Genomic DNA, 24,060 nt, shown 5'->3' on the forward strand with positions numbered 1-24,060 from the left:
TAAGCTGAGTTCTCTGTGAGCCTAGTCCCACCCTGTCGTCTGATATTACTGTCAGTCAATCCCAATTAAGTTTTATTCTGCAAAGCCCCTGGGGAAAACTCAAAAATAACAACACTGCATTAGTCCAGAGTAAAACAAGCATTGTAGCAATTAAGATCAATTATGCTACTGCAGCAACAAGAGAGGTTGCTGGTTACAGTCAAAATGGCACTCATTATAAAACAAACTGCTGCAACAAATCCTACTCAAGAAACCTGACAGATACACTTCTTAAAAGCAGTGTCATCACATAATTAATTCCTCTTGTAGTAAAAAATAGCATTTAATTAGCCACTTTAATCACTTGCTGTACTTGTGCATTCACTAGAACATCTGAAGCCCTCAGCACTCAAAATGCTTCAGTTGTTTACTGTTGAAGTAATACTCTGCTTTTTGTTCTTCCTGTCAAAATGAGAAACTTCACATTTTCCCGTGTTATATGCTATCAGCTGGATTTTTGTCCACTAATTTATGTCTATCCATCTGCAAACTCTGTGTCGTCTTCAAAACATTTTTTCCTATGTTGGTGTTGTCTACAAATTTCGCTACCATACCTTTGCTCCCCTTATCTGTCATTTATGGGAATTGTAAATTGTTGAGACCGTATCCCTGTGGGACATCCTACTCTGTTTTCTGGCAGCCAGCCAATCTTCTATCCGTATAGATATGTGACCATTGATTGGAGGTGCAGGCGTTGGACTGGGATAAGCATAGTAAGAAGTCTCTCAACACCAGGTTAAAGTCCAACAAGTTTATTTGGTCACACAAGCTTTCAGGGTACTGTCCCTTCAACAGGGGTGCCACCTGATGAAGGGGCAATGCTCTGAAAGTTTGTGCTGTCAAATAAATCTGTTGGACTTTAACCTGGTGTTGTGACACTTTTCTGTGCAACCTTGTCAGGTGTCTTCTGGAAATCCAAGTACAGTACGCCCCCATGTTCCCCTTTATCCAGTGCATGTTGCTCCTTCAAAGAACTCCAATAAATTGGTTAAACATAATTTTCCTTTCACAAAACCATGCTGACACTTCCTGATTACCTTGAGTTTTCCTGTATGCTCAGCTATAATTATTTGGATTTAAACACCTTCCCCTTGACAAACATCAAGCTGCTGTTTTCTAGCCCATCCTTTCTTGAATAGAAGAGTTATATTTGCTATTTTCCAGTGAAATAGAACCATCCAGAATCTAGGAAGTTTTGAAAGATTCACACCAATACATTTGCTACCTCATTACCCACCTCTTTAAGACCCTAGAATTAAGCTCATCTGGGCCTGGATACTTGTCAATCTGCAGCTCCATCAGTTTTCTCAATATTGCTTCCCCAATGATTGTAATTTCACAAGTCCCTCTCTTCCTCGCACCTCCTGATTTACAACTATTACTGCAATTTATTTGTATGTTCTACAGTGAAGACAGAAGCAAAATATTTGTTCATTTCAAAAGCCATTTCTCATTTCGGGTGGCATGGTGGCCTCACAGTGCCAGGGACCCGGATTCAATTCCAGCCTTGGGTGACTGTGTGGAGTTTGCACGTTCTCCCAGGTGTCCGTGCATTTCCTCCGGGTGCTCCAGTTTCCACCCACGGTCCAAAGATATGCAGGTTAGATTGTGATCATGCTAAATTGCCCCTTAATGTTGCATGCCATGTAGGTTATGGGGATTAGCGGGGTAAATACATGGGGTGGTGGGGATGATGTCAGCCTGGCTAAGATGCTCTGCATAGTAAAAAGTCTGACAACACCAGGTTTCCGTCCAACCGATTTATTTGATAGTAAATTCACTAGCTTTCGGGTTAGCCCCTTCATCCGGTGAAGGGGCTAACCCGAAAGCTAGTGAATTTACTATCAAATAAATCGGTTGGACTGAAACCTGGTGTTGTCAGACTTTTTACTGTGTTTACCCCAGTCCAACGCCGGCATATCCACATCATAAGATGCTCTGCCAGAGAATCAGTGCAGACTTGATGAGCTGAATAGCCTCCTTCTGAACTGGTAGCGATTCTATGGTTATCTACTATTAACTCTTTCTCACTTTCTCATGGACCAATGTTCACTTTTGTCCTTTTTAAATACCCATAGAAACTCTTGCTATTTATTTTTACATTTCGGCTAGTTTCCTCTAATACTGTAATTTCTATGTCCTGATTAACCTTATAGTCATTCTCTGCCTTTATTTATGTTCTGACCAATTAGCTGACCTGTCCCTCATCTTCAAGGTTTTATGCTTCTTCCTCCAGTTTGATGTTGTCCCTAACTACTACAGTTAATCATGGATGATGGGTCCTCCCTTGAAAATTTTGCTTAATGTAGGAATAAACCTATTCTAAGTGTTTTGAAATATCCCCTTAAATGGCAGCTGCTGCTCTGTGGATGTATCCTACAGTCTAGTAATTCCAATTTACTTCAGTTAGCTCAGCTTTCATATCTACATAGTTGCCCTTATTTAAGTTTACAATACTAATCTTAGATCCACTCTTCTCCCTTTCAAGCTGAATGTAAAATTCAATCATATTGTGGTTGCTGCTACCTCATGGTGCTTTTACTCTGAGGTAATTAATTGATCCTGTCACATTGCACAATACTAAGTCTAATGTAATCTGCTCTCTGGTGCCAGAATGTCCTGCTGTAAGAAATTATATAAAAAGCATTATGAACTCCTTAGCTAGGCTACTACTGCTAATCTGATTATTCCAATTTATATGTAGATTGAAGCCTTCTGTGTTTATTGCCATCACAAGCAAACAATGTTTCTTCTTGTATACCTTGTCCTACATTCTGGTTACTGTTAGGGACTTGTAGACATTCCATAAGAACATAAGAAATAGCAGGAGTAGGCCATCTAGCCCTTCAAGCCTGCCCCGCCATTCAGCAAAATCATGGCTGATCTGAAGTGGCTCAGTTCCACTTTCCCGCTTTCTCCCCATAACCCTTAATCCCCTTGCCTACCAAAAACCTATCGAATTCCCCACTACTGACTCCTTTCTCTCACTATTCCTCATCTCCACCCAAACTGATTGTATATTCTATTCCCCAAGCTCATCTCTAACTATTGCACGAATGCCATCCTGGATCAACAGTGCTACCCTTCCACCTTTACCTAGCTTCCTGTCCTTCTTGAATATCATTATATACCTCAGTATTTAGGACAAAATACTTGTTATCTGGCAGGCATGTCTCCATCATGGCTATCAATTTGTTTACTTTGTTACGTATACCATACACTTTCATGTACAGAATCTTTAGTTTGTCCTTTTGATATCTTTGTAACATCTAGTCTTGACTATTAGTGCATTTTTAGGTTTTTTCCTCTGTCTCTTCCTGCCATCTTCTGGCCCTCATTTCACATATTACTATTTTGCTCTCTTGCCTCTACTACTTTAAATGCCACATTTTTCCACATTTGATCCTTGTCCACACTATTTAGTTTAAAACCCTCTTCTCTAGTGATGCAGTTCGTAAGAACATTGGTACCAGCATCGTTCAGGTGTAGACCTTCCAAATGGTGCAGTGCCCGATTTCTCCATACTGGTGCCAATATCGTACAAATTGTAACCCACTCTTCCTGCAAAGTAACCCACTTCTCCCACACCAGTTTTGAGCCATGTAATCATCCCTTAATTTTTGCAGCAGCATTTTCTGTTTTTTCAGATTTCCAGCATCTGCATATCACCTGCACTGCCATCCTTTATTTTTTTAAATGATCTTCAGCTTCTTCTTCAATGACCTTTTTTGCAACACAAGGTCAGAAGTAGGGATGTTTGCTGATGTTCCGCATTTGCGATAATCCAGGTAATGAAGCAGTCCATGTATGAATGCAGTATGCCTGGGCAAGAACTACACAAAGGCCAGGCAGTGACTATCTCCCCATGGCGCTCAATGCATTTACCTCGCTAAATCCACTACTTTCAGCATATTGAGGATTACCATTGATCAGAAACTTAACTGGCCTAGCCATATAAATACTGTAGCTATAAGAACAGATCAGAGGCCAGGAATCCTGTGGTGAGTAATTCACCACCAGACGTGCACCACGCTCCCACCCCCTCCACCCCCTCCACCCCCTCCACCCCCTCCACCCCCTCCACCCCCTCCACCCCCTCCACCCCCTCCACCCCCTCCACCCCCTCCACCCCCTCCACCATCTGCAAGCCTCATGAGGAATATGATGAAATACTTGTCATATATCTGGATGAGTGCAGCTCCAACAACACTCGAGAAGCTTGCCACCACCCAGGACAAAAGAACTCGCCTGATTGGCACCTCATCCAAAAACATTCACTCCCAGCACCACTGTTGCACAGTGGCAGCAATCTGTACCATCTACATGATGCAGTGCCAGAACTCACCAGTGTTCCTTGGACAACACTTCCCAAACTCATGAGCACTAGCATCTAAAAGGACAAGGGCAGCAGACACATAGGAGCATTATCACCTTGAACTTCCTCTCCAAGCCCCTCACCATTCTGACTTGAAAATATAGCACTGTTGCTTCACTGTCCCATGTCAAAATCCTCGAACTCCCTCCCTAGCAGCACTGTTGGTGTTCCTGCACCACATGAACTGCAGTGATTGAAGAAAAAGCTCACTCTCATTTAAAGAGCAGAGAGGGAATAAATGTTGGCCCAATAAATAATGCCCATATCCCATGAATGAATAAAAAATATAATAATTATATTGATTCTTTTGATTATATTAATTATATTGATTCTTTTATACATGTTAACTTTACCACCAATTTACATACTATTTTATACCTTGGGAATAGAATAGGTTTTAACCACTTATCAGCTATTTACCAAACAGCTAGCTCCATTCCATGCCCAATTCCTACAGGATAGAACAAACAAACAAGAAATGAAGACTTCCTTTTCCGCATTTGCTCTCCCACAGTTAGTGTCTTAAAGCAGTAGCTTCGGCACTGAGGCTTGTCAGATTCCTAATCTTTCCAGACTTTAGGTCAGGCAGTTTGGGCTGTGCGTGGTTCAAGTAAAGTCGAGTCCTGTGGAGGTCAGGGTTGCTTTGACTGTGAGAATAGACTGATGTGCAGAATGGGTAAATTGCCCAACACCACACCATGCCAATGCAGCATTTTGCTGGTATGTTTGCATTTTACTCAATTAAAATGGATACATGGCACATCATAAAGACATCTGGCTTTTGCACAACTGAATTTGGGATACTACTGATACAAGGTTTCCAACGAACAGTACTCTGGTTTGTACAATTTAGAAATCTGATTGTTTCCCAGTTGATGGGCATCATAGAATTTGTCAGGGTTGCTAAATGATGAGTTTTTTTAACCAACTTGTTGTGTGTCAGAATTTGCTTACTTCATTCTTACTGAATTCCTGATGGTAACCTAATTCCAAAAAAGTGAAATATGCCGCCAAGTCTTCTGTTGTGTTTGCTAAATCTTTTGTTACATTCACTGCTTTTTTGCAGTAATCCACTTGATTAACCTATCAGTTTAAGAAAATAGTGTTGTAGTAGGTTGCACGATTTTAGTCATGTGCTCTGTCGTGTGTTTTTAAAATTAGCAACATATTTTATTGCAAGAGCAGCATCTTTGGAGACAAAATTTGGTGTACAGTTTTAATCTGTAGATGCATACAAATCTGAGTAATATATTTCTCTCAAAAATGTATTGCATGCAGTACTGAATAAAATCTAGAAGTTGATCTTTTCCACTGCATGTGGTATTGAATTCTTAAGGTTTTCGTAGCAAAAAGTTTTCGTGGTTATCTAAGGAAATAAAGAAGCGTATTAAATTAAAAGCTGACACATTCAGAGTGGCTAAAAGTAGTGTGCGATTAGAAGATTGGGAAAAATTTAAAAATCAATAAAGAATGAATAAGAAGGTGATAAAGGAAAGATAGACTATGAAGCTAAACTAGCACTAAATATAAAAAAGGACAGTAAAAGTTTTTACAAATATATAAAGAGGAGGAGGCTGGCTAGAGTGAATGTTGGACCCTTAGAGGATGAGAGGGGGGATTTAGTGGTGGGAGATGAGGAAATGGCGGAGGCTTTAAATAAGTTTTTTGCCTCAGTCTTCATGGAGGAGGACACAAATAGTTTGCCGGATCTTAAAGATAGAAGGATGGTATGAGTTGAGGGCCTGAATGCGATTACCGTCACTAGAGAGGTAGTACTTGATAGACTAATGGGACTGAAGGTGGACAAGTCCCCAGGACCGGATGGAATGCATCCCAGGGTTCTGAAAGAAATGGCAGAGGTGATAGTGGATGCCTTAGTAATTATTTACCAAAATTCGCTGGATTCCGGGGAAGTGTCGGAAGATTAGAAAACAGCTAATGTTACGCCGCTGTTTAAAAAAGGCAGCAGACAAAAGGCAGGGAATTTAGGCCTGTTAGTTTAACGCCTGTAGTTGGAAAAATGCTTGAATCCGTCATTAAAGAAGAAATAGCGAGGCACCTAGAAAAGAATGGTTTGATAGAGCAGACGCAGCACAGATTCGTTAAGGGGAAGTCGTGTTTGACGAATTTATTGGATTTCTATGAGCATGTGACTAGTGTGGTAGACAGAGGGGAACCGGTGGATGTGGTGTTTTTAGATTTCCAAAAAGCGTTTGATAAGGTGCCTCATAAAAGGTTGCTACAGAAGGTTAGGGTGCATGGAGTTGGGGGTAAGGTGTTAGTGTGGATAGAGGATTGGCTGTCTAATAGGAAGCAGAGAGTTGGTATCAATGGGTGCTATTCTGATTGGTGGCTGGTAACTAGTGGAGTGCCGCAGGGATGGGTGCTGGGGCCTCAGCTATTTACCATTTATACAGACGACCTGGAGGAGGGGGCTGACTGTAGGGTGACACAATTTGCTGATGACACGAAGATGAGTGGAAAAGCAAATTGCGTGGAAGGTGTGGAAAGTCTGCAGAGGGATCTGGATAGGCTAAGCGAGTGGGCAAGGACTTGGCAGGTGGAGTATAATGTTGGCAAGTGTGAGGTTATCCACTTTGGCAAAAATAATAGTAGGAGGGATTATTATTTAAAAGGCGAAAAGCTGCAGCATGCTACGGTGCAGAGGGACCTGGGGACCCTTGTGCATGAGTTGCAAAAATCCAGTCTGCAGGTGCAGCAGGCGATCAAGAAGGCTAATGGAATGTTGGCCTTTATAGTGAGGGGGTTAGAATATAAAAGCAGGGAAGTCTTGCTGCAACTGTACAGGGTACTGGTGAGGCTGCAGCTGGAGTCTTGTGTGCAGGTTTGGTCGCTGCACTTGCGGAAGGATATTTTGGCCTTGGAGGGAGTGCGGAGGAGTTTCACTAGGCTGACACCGGAGATGAAGGGGTTGGCCTATGAAGAGAGACTAAATAGACTGGGCCTGTACTCGTTGGAGTTTAGAAGGATGGGGGGGGATCTTATGGAGACATATAAAATAATGAAGGGGATGGATAGGGTAGAAGTAGAGAGATTCTTCCCACTTAGAAAGGATAGCAGGACTCGAGGGCACAGCCTCAAGATAAGGGGGGGGGGCAGTTTAGATTGGAGTTGAGGAGGAACTTCTTCACTCAAAGGGTGGTGAATCTCTAGAATTCTCTGCCCGTTGAAGTGGTGGAGGCTACCTCGCTAAATATATTTAAGTCATGGGTAGATAGGTTTTTGATAGACAAGGGAATTAAGGGTTATGGGGAGAGAGTGGGAAAGTGGAACTGATCCACCTCAGATCAGCCATGATTTTATTGAATGGCGGGGCAGGCTCCTGGCTAGATGGGCTACTCCTCCTATTTCTTATGTTCTTATGTAAATTGTTGAAAAAGTTTTTTTTAAACCAGGATGTTTCCCCTTAAAAAGACCCTGAATAATTTTTGTAAGTTTTTAATGGGATGTAATTTCGGCAATAAAAACATTCTAACTCGTGACTGGTTAAGATTGATGACGGTTATTTAATTCTGTCAGCAATAATATTTGTCTATGTCAATACTAGTGACAAAAATGCTTGTATTTTAATTTCCAAAAGACTGGCTTTATCAAGTTTTAGAAGATAATGCTTTTTTAAATTAAAATTAAAATTCCTACAGGGCAGAAGGAGGCCATTCAGTCCATTGAGCACTGACAACAATCCCACGCAGACCTCATTCCCGTAACTGTACATATTTACCCTGCTAATCCCCTTGATATTAAGGGGGGATTTACCACAAGCAATCCACCTACGCATATTTTTGGATTGTGGGAGGAAACTGGAGTACCTGGAGGAAGCTCCTGCAGACATGGGGAGAATGTTCAAACTCCACTCAGACCGTCACCCAATGCCAAAATTAAACCTGGGTCCCTGACGCTGTGAGGCAGCAGTGCTAACCATTGTGCCACTATGGGCCCGATCTTATCACTGAGCAGGCGCAAAAATGTGGCGAAGTCGGGTGTGAGGTCATTAATGCGATCTGTGCCAGTGTCCACGCAGATGCCCACTTTACCAAGGCCCGAAAATGGCTGCAATCTGATTCGTGCCCAAAATGGGCGCAATGGCGATTTAAATGTATTTGCTTGAATTTAAATTGGATTCATAAACTCCCCGCCCAACTTTATCAGCATTTCCCCCTTTACCATTGCGATCGCACGTCTGGATTTGGCGCGAAACAGACATGCTTGTTTCGGGCACTCCAGCGTCTGAAGAGGTAAGTTCAGAACTTCCGGTGGCTCTCTGACTCAGATTGTTGGTCTGAATGGTCTCTTTTCCAGTGTGACTACGTTGCTGAATTTCTGGCTGAGGTGGGTAACTGAATCCCTCCTCACAATCCCAAAAATGGTGGAGACAAATCTTCTGGAATGAATATTATACCAAATGCCTTGCTGTGAACGTCTCATTTCCATCTAAGAAGGTATTGGGAGCAGTAGGCATAAGTCTAGGGGCCTGAAAGGGACGGGGGGCCCGAGAGCAAAATAAAATTGGTTTAATCCTTTTAAGGGTGAATAAATTTTCATAACTATACCCATGGGTGAATTAATATAAATAGAGGAGCTTCACCCCCGGACTTGTACGACATGCAAATAAATACATAATAAATGCAACAAAGAGTTTATTGTCATGCTGTAACATGTATATATATTTTGGTGCATACTTAGTTACATAGTGTACTTTTGTCAACATTCACCCTTACATAGTATTAGTCCCATACCACAGCACGATGATTGCCACCACTGCCTCCAGTAATATCAATGTATCATCAAATTCACGATCATTATCTGATAATTCACCAATATCAACATCAAAATCCTCGGCATCTAAATCACCCCCACTATCATCACTGCATAATACTTCATCAAAACTGTTGAGTGCATTTACCACCTGTGAAAACATCAAAACAGACTTACGTTTGCGTGCTGCCATTATTGTTTCTAACGTGACAAATGACCCACTGTCACCATTCACCAGCCAGAGTTCAAATTCATTATCATAATGCATTAATAACACACATGATGACATAATGAAGCTGAAGAAAGAAGGCATCTGATTGGAACAGTAGTGGTTGGTGAATCTTGTTTGACCAATCGCTGCAGACATGACAGTCAACCAACCGAGAAACAACATTTATGTCGCTTTACCGTTTAAAGGGTTAATTGAGTGTACAAAAATTGGTTTAATTGAGTGTACATGTGAGTATTTTGGATGATATTTCAGTACTTTTGCATTTTTTTTCATACCTGGAATATTACAAATACTATTTTTCTTCTAAATTAGGCTCCAAACATGTAAACATTTAGAAGTAATGGTTTTAGGACATTGTACGTTGGTGGGTCCCGGGGCCTTACTAAAGCTCAGCCTAGGGGTCTGGGTGGTAGTTAATTCGCCACTGGGAGTCAAAACCAAACATGAAAACATCAAGTTTTGTATTGAGCCTGGTACCATGAAGATGCTTATGCTCATAAAGACACTGTACAATTCATTTTTAAAGCTTACTAAATTTAGTATAATTTTATAAATAAACTTTTTTTTCTGGGCACTTTCAGCATTGCTTTATATTCAGGCATTATTTTTGTGATGCATTTTTGTCAATTTTACCATTGAGCAGGCTTTCTCCTAAAATTTGTCTGTAGTGTTACTGCAACTATCAGAATTGCAATTATGATGCTGCTCAATCCTGAGTCAGTTAAAGTCACCCATGTTTCCAGATATTGAGATATATTAATTTTCTCTTTGAGAACCTTAGATGGATTATGGACATTAATCACACACTAATGAAGATTTCGCAACAACAATTGCAATTCTGATAGCATTGTCCAATAGAAATTGCTGACTGGCCACAGGTTTAGTTGCAGTAACGCTACAGACACAAATTTTAGGAGAACACAATACAAGCAAGTGTTTCAGCCTCATGGTTTGAACATAAGAACTAGGAGCAGGAGTAGGCCATCTGGCCCCTCGAGCCTGCTCTGCTATTCAATAAGATCATAGCTGATCTTTTTGTGGACTCAGCTCCATTTTCCTGCCAGCTCACCATAACCCTTAATTCCTTTACTGTTCAAAAAATTATCTATCCTTACCTTAAAAATATTCAATGAGGTAGCCTCAACTGCTTCACTGGGCAGGGAATTCCACAGATTCACAATCCTTGGTGTGAAGAAGTTCCTCCTCAACTCAGTCTTAAATCGTCTTCCACTTATTTTGAGGCTATGCCCCCTAGTTCTAGTTTCACCAGCCAGTGGAAATAACTTCCCTGCTTATATCTAATCTATTCCCTTCACAATCTTGCATGTTTCTATAAGATCTCCTCTCATTCTTCTGAATTCCAATGAGTATAGCCCAAGTCTACTCAGTTTCTCCTCATAAGCCAACTCTCTCAACTTTGGAATCAACCTGGTGAATCTCCTCTGCATCCCCTCTAGTGCCAGTATATCCTTTCTCAAGTAAGGAGACCAAAACTATACACAGTAGTCCAGATGTGGCCTCACCAGCACCTTATACAGCTGCAACATAATCCTGCTGTTTTTAAACTCCATCCCTTTAGCGATGAAGGACAAAATTCCATTTGCCGTCTTAATTATCTGCTGCACCTGCAAACCAACTCCTTGAGATTCCTGCACGAGGACACCCAGGTCCCTCTGCACAGCAGCATGCTGTAATTTTTTGCCATTTAAATAATAGTTCATTTTGCTGGTATTCCTATCAAAATGGATGACTTCACATTAAACAACATTGTACTCCATATGCCAGAACCTCGCCCACTCACTTAAATTATCTATATCCCTTTGCAGACTTTCAGCGTCCTCTGCACACTTTGCTCTTTTTATGCTTTTTATGCAGCATTTGCCAACAATACTTTGACATCCTTGCTGATAACGGTGACTTGCAAAATGAGTAATGCCAAACCCAGAACACAACTTGTGGCAAATTTCCTTTTGCCTAGGCACGCTGTATTGGAGCTGCCTGATACTGTTGGATATGCTATTGTTACAAAACCCTATTAATGTTGCATATGTGATCCAATCTGAAACACTGGTTTTCTCTGGTGTACTGTTTTCCTTGGATATTAGCAATAGTGAAAACTTGGACTTCTCTTTAAGAAATGCTTCCATTGTTTAATGAAAGTAGAAGAAAGATAATAGTACACTTCATAAAAAAAACTTGTACTTCAGAAACTTAACAGTAAGCACTTAGACCCTCAGAGTAAAAACGTTAAGTATATTTTTCCTGTGTAATCTTAAACTCTGCTTAGACCCCCATTTCCCAAACAACAACTGTAAATCTATTGGCTAAATATAGCCAGTGACTACCATTCTGTATGCTTGAGTGACCAGGGCTTCGGAATGGTCTTTGATTTGGTGAAGAAACTGGCCTTTTGTCTTCAGTGCTTCATCTCTCGTGAGCTGTTTTCTGAGGATGGCTGCCCCTCTCTCCTGTTTTTCTGCTCCATCAGCACCTTATCTCTGACTGAATTGTTTCCTGGGGATGGCTGCATCCTTCTCTTGCTGCTGCTGCTTCAACATTTCATTTGTGTCTAAACTTCTTCCTGGCTCACAGCATTCTGACTACTAATTATACAACTGCAAAAAAAGCCCTGTTCTCTATTCTTTCTTTTTCCTTCCTTTCTCTTAGTTGTTACCTCGATGTGGTTTGCAAAATACATGGCAGTTTATATATGATTTTACTTGTGCAAAATAAACATTAATTTTAGTAGCATCCTACCATTTTGTGACACTATAAACCGATCTGTTGATAGCACCATGCAATGTTGTTGTGTTTCTATGCATTTGCGCATTCTACATTTTTTGTCTTGCCATTTAGTCAATTAAGTACCTATAAAATCCATGCGCACACAAGTATTGAGATCATGTAGCCAATGACTTGGTCTACTGTGGAAGCAAGATACTGTGTATACTGGAAATCTGAAATAAAACCTTAAGTGCCAGAAATAGTTAGTAGACCAGATGGCATGGAGAGCAAAGCAATGTTACCATTCCAGATTGATGATTTTTCATCAGAATATATTGTGCCTATTCATTATTTTAAATTATTGATCAAAAATGCTACATCTTGTTTTTCAATTAGCCATATAGATAATGCCTTGATTAGACAACACTGCTCTAAGATGAGGCAAAACATTTTGGGAATGGTGCAACATTTTTATTTGGTTGTTTTATTGCTTGGCTTTTTTGTTTGACAGAATTTAATGCCTCACTTGGCTTTCCATACCCAAATTGGAAAACCTTCATGAAAGTTGTATCTCATTGTTTCTTCTAGTTAACAATTTAGTTATTTTTACCCCAGTGTTTTTAATCCTAGGAATTAGTGTGTTGGTATTGATTGGCACACTTCCAAAGCAGTTGCAATATTAAGGGCAGTACGGTGCCACCGTGGTTAACACTGCTGCCTCACAGCAGCAGGGACCTGGGTTCAATTCCCAGCTTGGGTCACTGTCTGTTGGAGTTTGCACATTCTCCGCGTGTCTGCATGGGTTCCTCCGGGTTCTCTAGTTTCCTCCCACAGTCCAAAGATATGCAGGTTCAGTGAATTGGCCCTGATAAGTTGCCCCTTAGTGTCAGGGGGATTAGCAGGATGAATATGTGGGATTATGGGGATAGGGCCTGGGTGGGATTGTTGTTGGTGCAGGCTTGATGGGCTGAAATGACCTATTTCTCAACTACTTTTGTTGAAATGTTGGGAATTAATTTGTCACTAAATTTGCCAATTGAATTTTCTTAGGCAGCGGAACATCAAACTCAAAACTGCCATCTGTTCAAACTGTTTCCCCAATGCCAGAGGACTCTGTAACAAATATGAGGTAATAACTCTTTTATTAACTTTCAATCAGGATCTTTTCTACTGCAGTTTTTGGCTTCGTCTTTTCTATTGGTAGCTTTGAATGGAATTTTGTCTAGCTTGGCCTTATGAACAGAATTCCAAATTTGTTCCCTGAAACTCAATTACAATGATATAAAATGAGATATTTATCAATATAATAAATGTTTGATATAATGGAATAGGTTTCTGCTGCATTTAATACGACTTGGTGAGGTATTATATTGTGCTGATACTTAAGTTGGCAAATCCTATCTTCAAAATATTTTATCCAGTGTTAACTTCATACCTTAGAATTAATCAATGTTATATTGCAGAATTTTAAATCTGACTATTTTTGCAACCTGTTCAGCATTACAGCAAGGCTCGAACGTGCTCTGGAGAAGGCTGCACCCCTCTTGAGGGAGATTTTTGTGGATTTTGCTCCTTTTCTTTCACGTACTCTTCTGGGCAGTCATGGGCAAGAATTGCTCATTGAGGGTACAAGTAAGTTTCCAAAGTATGGACAGGTTTATTTTATTAATCTTGAAGACAGATAAGTAACAATCTTTTAACCTGAACATTTTGCTTCGAGTCTCTTTTCTCTCTTTGTCTGATGGTCGGTCTCTCTCTCGCTCGTTCGCTTTGTCTGATGGTCGGTCTCTCTCTCGCTCGCTCGCTTTGTCTGATGGTCGGTGTCTCTCTCTCTCTCGCTCGCTTTGTCTGATGGTCGGTCTCTTTCTCTCGCTCGCTTTGTCTGATGGTCGGTCTCTCGCTCGCTTTGTCTGATGGTCGGTCTCTCGCTCGCTTTGCCTGATGATCGGTGTCTCTCTCTCTCGCTTTGTCTGATGGTCGGTCTCTCTCTCTCGCTCGCTTTGTCTGATGGTCGGTCTCTCTCTCTCACTCGCTTTGTCTGATGGTCTCTCTCTCGCTCGCTTTGTCTGATGGTCGGTCTCTCTCTTGCTCGCTTTGTCTGGTCGGTCTCTCTCTTGCTCGCTTTGTCTGATGGTCGGTCTCTTTCTCTCTCGCTCGCTTTGTCTGATGGTCGGTCTCTTTCTCGCTCGCTTTGTCTGATGGTCGGTCTCTTTCTCGCTCGCTTTGTCTGATGGTCGGTCTCTTTCGCTCGCTTTGTCTGATGGTCGGTGTCTCTCTCGCTCGCTTTGTCTGATGGTCGGTGTCTCTCTCGCTCGCTTTGTCTGATGGTCGGTGTCTCTCTCGCTCGCTTTGTCTGATGGTCGGTGTCTCTCTCGCTCGCTTTGTCTGATGGTTGTTCTCTCTCTTGCTCGCTTTGTCTGATGGTCTCTCTCTCGCTCGCTTTGTCTGATGGCCTCTCTCTCGCTCGCTCGCTTTGTCTGATGGTCGGTGTCTCTCGCTCGTTTGCTTTGTCTGATGGTCGGTCGGTCGCTCGCTTTGTCTGATGGTCGCTCTCTCGCTCGCTCGCTTTGCCTGATGGTCGGTGTCTCTCTCTCCCGCTTGCTTTGTCTGATGGTTGGTCTCTCGCTCGCTCGCTTTGCCTGATGGTCTCTCTCTCTCGCTCGCTCGCTTTGCCTGATGGTCTCTCTCTCGCTCGCTTTGTCTGATGGTCGGTCTCTCTCTCGCTCGCTTTGTCTGATGGTCGGTCTGTCTCTCGCTCGCTTTGTCTGATGGTCGGTCTGTCTCTCGCTCGCTTTGTCTGATGGTCGGTCTGTCTCTCGCTCGCTTTGTCTGATGGTCGGTCTGTCTCTCGCTCGCTTTGTCTGATGGTCGGTCTGTCTCTCGCTCGCTTTGTCTGATGGTCGGTCTCTCGCTTGCTTTGTCTGATGGTCTCTCTCTCGCTCGCCTTGTCTGATGGTCGGTGTCTCTCTCTCGCTCGCCTTGTCTGATGGTCGGTGTCTCTCTCTCGCTCGCTTTGTCTGATGGTCGGTCTCTCTCTCGCTCGCTTTGTCTGATGGTCGGTCTCTCGCTCGCTTTGTCTGATGGTCGGTCTCTCTCTCGCTCGCTTTGTCTGATGGTCGGTCTCTCTCTCTCGCTTGCTTTGTCTGATGGTCGGTCTCTCGCTCGCTTTGTCTGATGGTCGGCCTCTCGCTCGCTTTGTCTGATGGTCGGTCTCTCGCTCGCTTTGTCTGATGGTCGGTCTCTCGCTCGCTTTGTCTGATGGTCGGTCTCTCGCTCGCTTTGTCTGATGGTCGGTCTCTCGCTCGCTTTGTCTGATGGTCGGTCTCTCGCTCGCTCGCTTTGTCTGATGGTCGGTCTCTCGCTCGCTCGCTTTGTCTGATGGTCGGTCTCTCGCTCGCTCGCTTTGTCTGATGGTTGGTCTCTCGCTCGCTCGCTTTGTCTGATGGTCGGTCTCTCTCTCGCTCGCTCGCTTTGTCTGATGGTCGGTCCCCCCCCCCCCCCCCCCCGGCCCCACCGCCTCAGCTCCGCATGTTGGTAAGAGATTAATGGTGATAGGAATTTGGAAACTTGTTGAAAAGTAACTTTTATGCTTTGGATAAATAATGATTTGTTTTGATAATGGTGGATTTTTTGAAGAAATTTATCTTTCCTACTTATGAAAACACAAATGCCAAAAATTCAACTAGCATGTACGGGGAAGGAAACAGTAAATGTTTCAACTTGACTTTTCATCAGAACCAAAAGATGTTGGGAATATAAACTGTATTCAATCCAAATTTTTTATTTATTGTATGCAACCTGTTGTGTGTTCTGTATTGCTGCAGCTTACTGAAAGCATTTGATATGGCAGGCTTTAAATAAATTAAATGGAGATGGTGGTGTGGAGGAAAAGGGAAATCTGATGGGCTGGAAAGCAGGACTGATTAAATAGAAAATGGAATGAGTGAAGAAAGGGTGGTCCTAGAAGAGCTATAAATGGCAACAGTAGAACTGTTACGAGCTTTTGCTTTTGGGGAAAAAAAGTGAGATTTGTGCATATGGCATGAAGTTATTGAAATCGGTGTCTGTTAGGTTATAAGGTGCCTAATCAAAACATAAGCTGTTTTGCGAGATGCTGTTGAGCTTCATCAGAACAGTTTCGGGAGGTCAAAGAGGCCAGATGGGAATGGATGGAGAAATAGCATTCGGAAATTCAGGGTCATGCTTGCAGACTAAATGGAGGTGATTAGCAACATGATCACCCAATCTGTTTTTATGAAATATTCACAATTTTTGAAAATATCTTGGATTAATTTTCATATAGTTTACAGCACAAGATCATTTGGTCTATAGTATCCCTGTTGGCGTTAGCCCTTCTTCTAGAATTACCATTTCCATAGAATCCCAGCAATGCAGAAAGAGGGCATTCAACCCATTGAACCTGCATTTTAGCCAGGCCCACCTCCCTGCCTATCTCTTAAAACCCACGCATTACTATGGCCAATTCACATCTGTACATCTTTGGACTGTGGGGGGAAATTGGAGAACTGGTTTCCCTGCCTTTTCCTATTTCCCTGCTTTTCTCTATCTTAAAATATGCTAAATTTCTTTATAATATTATTGGGGAGGCACAGTGGTTAGCACTGTTGCCTCAAGCAACAGCGCCAAGGACCCGAGTTTGATTCCCAGCTTGGGTCACTCTCCCCATGTCTGCTTGGGTTTCCTCCTGGTGCTCCAATTACCTCCCATAACTAAAGATGTGCTGATTAGGTGCACTGGTCATGCTATATTCCTCCTCAGTGCACCTGAACAGGTGCTGGAGTGTGGCAAGTAGGGGATTTTCGCAATAACTTCATTGCATTATTAATGTAAGCCTATGTGTGACACTAGTTAAATAAACTTTTTAAAAACTGAGTGTTCTCTGTCAATGTAAAGTAGTAAAGTGTTTTCTAATAATCCAATTAGATATATTTTTAACCATCTCTGTTGCAGTAAAAAGAATACACGTTTTTGAACTGCTTTCCGTACCTGCAGCCTCTCATTTCTGGCATTTTACAACGCCTCATTTCTGGCATTTTACATGTGAATCTTTATCTTTCAAATTTCCATTTATGACTTTGTAGACCTCAACAGTCTCTTGTAGCTGATACAAATGATTATTTCTGTGTGATTAAAATACAGCCATTTTCCTTTTAAGATGTTGCTTAAATCCAGTTGTGTTGATGTGATGAATGGCTATGTGGTGGTTGTGATTGTCATATCAAAAACAGGTTGGGGCATTTTCAATAGCGAGGGGGATTGAATATAAAAGTAGGGAGGTCTTGCTGCAGCTGTATAGGGCATTGGTGAGGCCGCAGCTGGAGTACTGTGTGCAGTTTTGGGCGCCGCACCTGCGCAAGGATATTTTAGCCCTGGAGGGAGTGCAGAGGAGGTTTACTAGGCTGATACCGGAGTTGAGGGGATTGAGCTATGAGGAGAGGCTGAATAAACTGGGCTTGTACTCGTTAGAGTTTAGAAGAATGAGGGGAGATCTCATTGAGACATATAAGATGATGAATGGGATGGATAGGATAGAGGTGGAGAGACTCTTCCCGCTCAAAAAAGACAGTAGGACTAGGGGGCACAGCCTCAAGATAAAGGGGAGGCGGTTTAGAACGGAGTTGAGGAGGAACTTCTTCACTCAAAGGGTGGTGAATCTCTGGAATTCTCTGCCCGTTGAAGTGGTGGAGGCTGCCTCGCTAAATATTTTTAAGAAGTGGGTTGATGGGTTCTTGATAAGAGAGGGGATTAAGGGTTATGGGGAGAGGGCGGGAAAGTGGAACTGAGCCACGACAGATCAGCCATGATCTTATTGAATGGCGGGGCAGGCTCGAAGGGCTAGATGGCCTACTCCTGCTCCTATTTCTTATGTTCTTATGTAACACACAGAAAATCCTGGAATAACTCAGCAAGTCTGACAGCACCTGTGGAGAGAGAATAGAGCCAATGTTTTGAGTCAGGATCACCCTTCCGTCAGAGCTGGTTTTGTTTCTGATTCCAGCATCTGCAATATTTTTGTCTTTATCTGGGAATTTTCAATATAATTCCGAGTGGATGTAGATCTGCAGCATATGATTTAAAAGAAGACAAATAGTGTAACAATTCTCTAAGTGGCATTTGGACACATCATTTGGCAGGATAGAAAATGTTCCTGATAGCTGAATGGATCAAGGCACTGCAGTGTACAACCAAGTTAGTCAGAACTGGAACACTCCAGATTTGATCTCCAATCTGTGCTGAATTAAATGATTTCAGCAAGAGTAACTAGATGTTCAGCAATAGTCCCTCGCTTAGTTAGAGCAAATTTGAATGAAGTACATACTCCAGATTGGGAATTATCTGAAAGCTTGGCTGTTTGGTTTGGGCTTGCATATGATGCCCTCCACAGTCAAATAGCTTGCTTAACAACATTGTCTAATTTTACAAAAGAAATGGCCATTTGGATGAATTGCAGGCAGAAGTAGTGACAGGACACAGGTGTGTTCCAGGATTTCTTGAACCTTTCAGAAGAAGGGGCCAGCAAACTGGGGAAGTTACATTGTGGCATGGTTGGCAGTACTCTACCAGCTGCGCTGCACACAATGTTGCTGGATAACATAATTAATTTGCCAGCACTCAATGCCTTTACACCAAAAAAGTAATTACGAAAAACCAATATCCTTTTCTGTTGTCCATGCTTTCTGTGGGTTCTGCTTAAATTCTATATAAATGGAACTTTTTTTGAATTGCTAGTGAAATATCACTTTTTAAGCAATTGAATATTCATTTTATTTTGACAATGACATTATTAAGTCATTAGTTAATTTACTGATCGACCGCAGACTTCCTGTGATACTTTCTAATGTGTAACCTTATTTGATTGCTGTGCAAAAGGAAGTGTATAGGAAATAAAATGAAGTTAAGACTTGTCATCTCAATATTCATAAAACTCCATTGTAATCCCATGAAACCAATAAAAGAGCTAGTGCCTTTTTTAAAACCACTTTTGGATCTGCGGGGTTTACAGAGTGAAGGGGGGTCAAGGGTCATTGTACTAATAAGAGTGTTTGGGATGTCTGCTGCCACAAAACAAAATGGAAACTTGATTGATAGCTAGAGGGCTGAAGGGAGAGAGTAACAGAGAAAGCAAAGGTCACAGACATTTCCCCTCTTTGCATATATAATAACCTGCATGGTATAGGTAGCAAAATGTAGATATTGTGGATCAATATGACATATGCTGTACACATTTGGAGCAGTAATAAGACCTGCAAACACAGTTTATAGTAACATTATGTAGTTGAGCAATTGTAGATAAAGTGGACAATGACTGTAGATAATGATTAAAATGGATGATTAATATAGTGCTCAATCTATCTATAATAGAAAATATAAGCAATGTGATGATAGCCTAGCTGTTTAATTAGGCTTCTCTAATTGATTTTAAGAAAATTCAATCAATTAATTAATTTGAAATTTGGATTCTTTATTTTCTTTAAAAGGTACATTTTCATCCTTGGTAATAAAATGGTGCCTACTAAAACACAGTTTGGTTGGATTTTTTTCCCAAAAGATTTATCATTTGTTATTTTTTAAAAAATTATATACCTTTCACTTTTATTCTCAAAGTCTGCTTTTGGAATACATAAATAATATATGTGGCCTGAACTGTATTTATATTGGTTGATTTCTGAGATAATTTCCTGTTCATATTTACATTGATGTGTAGTATTTTAAAGGAGTGAGTACTTTATTGTATGGCATTCCCCAACACTGAGTAATTGCTCAAAAGAAATCAAAGAAATATATGGCACAGAAAGAGGCCATTTGGCCATCATGTTCATTATAAAAGAGCTCAGTAAGCCAATCCCACATTCAATTCTTGGTCTGTGGCTCTGTAGCTTACAGCAAGCACCCCAAAAACATATCCAAGTGCTTAAATATAATGAGGGGTTCTGCCTGTCTCCCTTTTAGGCAGAGATCCAGATGACCACCATTCTCTGGGTGAAAACATTTCTCCTCAACTCCCCTCTAATTATTTTGCTAATTATTTTGCATCTGATTAACCTCCTTGATTATTGATTCCTCTGGTAAGAGGAATGAATTATATTGTTCCCTCAATACACCTCAATTAAATTTCCACTTGGCCCCTTCTGTTCCAAAGAAAACAACCCATAGAATGTCTGTGCTGCAATAATTCTGCAATTCAGGCAGAGGCTATTGGGCTCATCATAGCTGTGTCGGCTCTCCAAATCACCAATCACTTAATACCATTTTTCCACCTTCCCCGTAATCCAGAATGTTCTTTCTCTCCAACTAACAGTCTAATTCTCTTTTGAAGCCCTTGATTGAACCAGCCTCCTCCACACGCTTAGGCAGCACATTTCAGGTCTTAACTGGTCACTGCGAATTTTTGTTATAGTTTATTTGCCAGTCACTTAAATTGGTGCCCTCTTGTTCTCAATCATTTCATGAATGGGAGCAATTAATGCCTCTGTGAAATCTGATTTGTCTTCTCTTCAAGGAAACTACCTTGAGGTCCTGATCCCTAGAACTATTTTCATGAGTCTCCCCTCTCCAATACCTTCACATCCTTTTTAAATCGTGGCACCCAGAATAGATTACAGTGCTCCAGTTGAGGCTGAACCAGTGTCAAATGCCAATTCAACGTAACCTCTTTGCTCTTGTATGCCCTAATTATAAAACCTAGTCTGTAGTTTCCTTATTAATTGCTCTCTCAATCTGTCATAGAATCCTAGAATAACCATAGAGTTGTTACAGCACGGAACCATTTGGTCCATCATATCTGTGCTGGATCTCCTAATGTGGAGTTGCTCACGTTGGACTGGGGTAAACACAGTAAGAAGCCTCACAACACCAGGTTAAAGTCCAATAGGTTTATTTGGTACCAAATGTTTGCTTCATTGTTTTTTGGTAGCATTGTTTTTCATTGTTTTTGGTAGCAAATGTTTGCTACCAAATAAACCTGTTGGACTTTAACCTGGTGTTGTGAGACTTCTTACTGGATCTTCAAACGCAAGGAACAATTGATGCACTATTCCATCCACCACTCCCTGCCCCCACCCCCGCACATTTCTCCCTTCAGATGGCCTATCCAATTTTTCATTATAGTTAAAATTCTTCATTCCTGGCAACATGCTCGTAAATATCCCCTCTATTCTCTCTGGTGCGATCACGTCCTGCCTGTAATATGATCAGAAACAGATTACTTCAGCTGTGATCTTATTAGTGTTTTATACAGTTCCAGCATTAACCTCCCTATTCTAACCTGTTAGCCAAGATATAGAATATAAGTGTTCCATATGCTTCCTCGACCACCTTATGTACCGGTTCTGCCACCTTCAAGGATCTGTGGATATGCGCACCAAGGTCTTTATCTTCTATTTATTATGTATTCCTTTGCCTTGTGTGCCCTCCTCGAATACATCTCATGATTGAATTCCACTTGCCAATTTTCTGCCCACTTCCTGAATCCTCGATCTATCTTTCTTACTATCAACCACACATTTTTCAACTTCCATTTGTGTAAAGAAGCCAATACTTCAAAGCTGAGAAGCTCAATTTATTACACCGTTATTTGCTGAATGGACGAAAGAATATTATCACCACACTTTATAATGATCTAGCAGCCAGAACAATTAAGTATACCAGGATAGTTTATTTAGTGCCACTAATGTTCTGAGTCATTCATGATCATTTATTGGGATGGCACAGGGAAGAGTGTTTAGTCACCTGAAGAACCTTTGTCACTGCAGCAGTTATTGTAGCAAAGGAAAATAGACACCTTGTATTTTAGGAACTGTAGAGTGCAATGTCAGTTTTATCTTGCATGGTTCACTTTTTATTAATTTGTTGTAATTTTTAAAAGATCTCCGTTAGTCGTTTGGCTGAAACATTTGATGATTTCTCAGTTCAAGTTTCTGCATTTTTTTTAAATGGATAGCGAAGTGGTATTGTGTGCCAATACATTAGTCAGTGGATATTTGCAGCTCTGAAAGAAATGATCAGCTTTTTAAAAATTTAACACTGGAAAATTGAAATTACAGTATTTTTTGAGAGTCGCTTTTCTATAACTGTTGAACTTTACAAAAGTACTGACTAGAAATGGATCTCTACAATATCTAGCAAAGCATATGGGTGATGTATGCCTATAGTTAGGAGGAATTTCTTAAATGTTAAATAATATTTTGCTTACCAAGAATGTTTTTTATGGTTTTGATTTGCAAAAGCAAGATACTTTCAATTTATATTGTACATGGGTGGTACAGTGGTAAGCACTGCTTCCTCATAGCACCAGGGACCCAGGTTCAATTTCAGCTTTGGGTTGCTGTCTGTGTGGAGTTTATACATTCTCCCTGTGTCTGCGTGGATTTCCTCTGGGTGCTTTGGTTTCCTCCCACATGCCAAAGGTGTGCGGGTTAGCTGGATTGACCTTGTTACATTGCCCCAAGTGTCAGGGGAATTAGGGTAAATTCGTGAGGTGGGATTATGGTCAGTGCAGACTTGATGGGGCGAATGACCTCCTGCACTGTCAGGAGTCGATGGTTTTGTGATTCTGAGACACCCCAAAGTGCTGCAAAAGTATTATGTTGGCCGTGAACTGCAGTCATTGTTGCAACATAGGAAAATGCAGAAGGCAGTTTACGTGCAGCAAGGTTGCACAAACAGCAGTTAAAGACCAGGTAATCTGTCTCAGTGATGTTGGCCAAGATACTTGGGAACTTCTGTCTCTGAATATTGCAAAAGGCTCTTTCACATTTACCTAGAAGGGCAGACAGAGTCTTGGCTTTATCATCTCATCGGAAAAATGGCAGCTCTGACTATGGAAAAACTCACTCAGTGCTGAAACTGAAATTTCAGCCTAGATTATATCTTGAAGTCTACTTGGAGTGGTATTGAATTTATGACCTTATGACTTAGAGGTGTGAGTGCTACCAGTGAGCTAATGCTGACACGAGAGAATTGTCTTGAAAATGGAAGAACAGCTGGGTTTATGTCAAAACAGAATTGGTTCTAGTTATTGCATGCCAAAAGGAGGTGCTGTTGATAACTTATTTACATAGTCTTTGAAAGCCAGCAAAGACTATGAAGAAACTATTAACATTCTGCCTGAATATTTTGTGGTAGAGCAAAGTGAGGCTAATTGAAATGTTTTGAAATATTTTTTATAGGAATAGGGTCCTTTAAAGATATAGATTGACCTGGCTTATTTAAATTCTTTTTTTTGTATCTATGTATCTGTACTACTCTAATTCCAAACTCTTGAATAATTTCAACATTACATTTTAATTAAATATATTTCTTCGTTGTAGGTTTGGTCTGTATGAAATCTAGCAGTTCTGTTGTGGAGTTGGTCATGTTACTGTGTTCTCAAGTAAGTCTTTCAAAATCATATTAATTCGTATTATTCAATTTGCACATAATATAATGATGAGCTATTTCACTGAAGTATAAATTAGTTGAGAAATTGAAAAATAGAACTATATATTGTATGAATAATTTTAGCTTTTTCTTATTAAATTAGTGCTCCCCCTTCCCCAAGTTAGACATTTCCTATTTGTCACAAAGTTGCCCAACTGCCACCATAGTGCATGCTTGTTGACTACTATTGTATCTACTGTAATGAATTGTAACATTTTGCAATAATCTGAAATAGATTTCATACTGTAATTTTCAGTCATAGTTATCAAAATGTTCAGGCAATTGCCCAACTAAATTCTGACAGAATGTTTTCTAAATTCTTCAAATTTCCCTGTGGAAGATTAGTTGTTCACCAAGATCTTTATAGGAAAGATTATCTCCCCTACCTCCGCCCCAAGGGAGTCACTAATTTTGTCCAGTCAAGATTGTAACAGTTTGAGCTTGATGTGTAATTTTCATTTTACATTTGTTTTTT

General features: G+C 41.0%; 1 protein-coding gene across 1 annotated transcript in view; it reads left to right on the forward strand.

Annotated features, from left to right (window-relative positions):
• The window catches only part of lrba (LPS-responsive vesicle trafficking, beach and anchor containing), an 888,619-nt gene that overhangs the window by 238,895 nt on the left and 625,664 nt on the right, over positions 1 to 24,060 (forward strand). The window contains exons 31-33 of the mRNA XM_080192970.1: positions 13,197 to 13,275; positions 13,645 to 13,778; positions 23,477 to 23,538. Coding sequence (XP_080049096.1) covers positions 13,197 to 13,275; positions 13,645 to 13,778; positions 23,477 to 23,538 — 275 coding nt within the window. The remainder of the gene's footprint in view (positions 1 to 13,196; positions 13,276 to 13,644; positions 13,779 to 23,476; positions 23,539 to 24,060) is intronic.

The sequence above is a fragment of the Carcharhinus amblyrhynchos genome, chromosome 1, assembly GCF_965287045.1.
Source record: "Carcharhinus amblyrhynchos chromosome 1, sCarAmb.v2.hapA, whole genome shotgun sequence".
Taxonomy (NCBI): domain Eukaryota; kingdom Metazoa; phylum Chordata; class Chondrichthyes; order Carcharhiniformes; family Carcharhinidae; genus Carcharhinus; species Carcharhinus amblyrhynchos.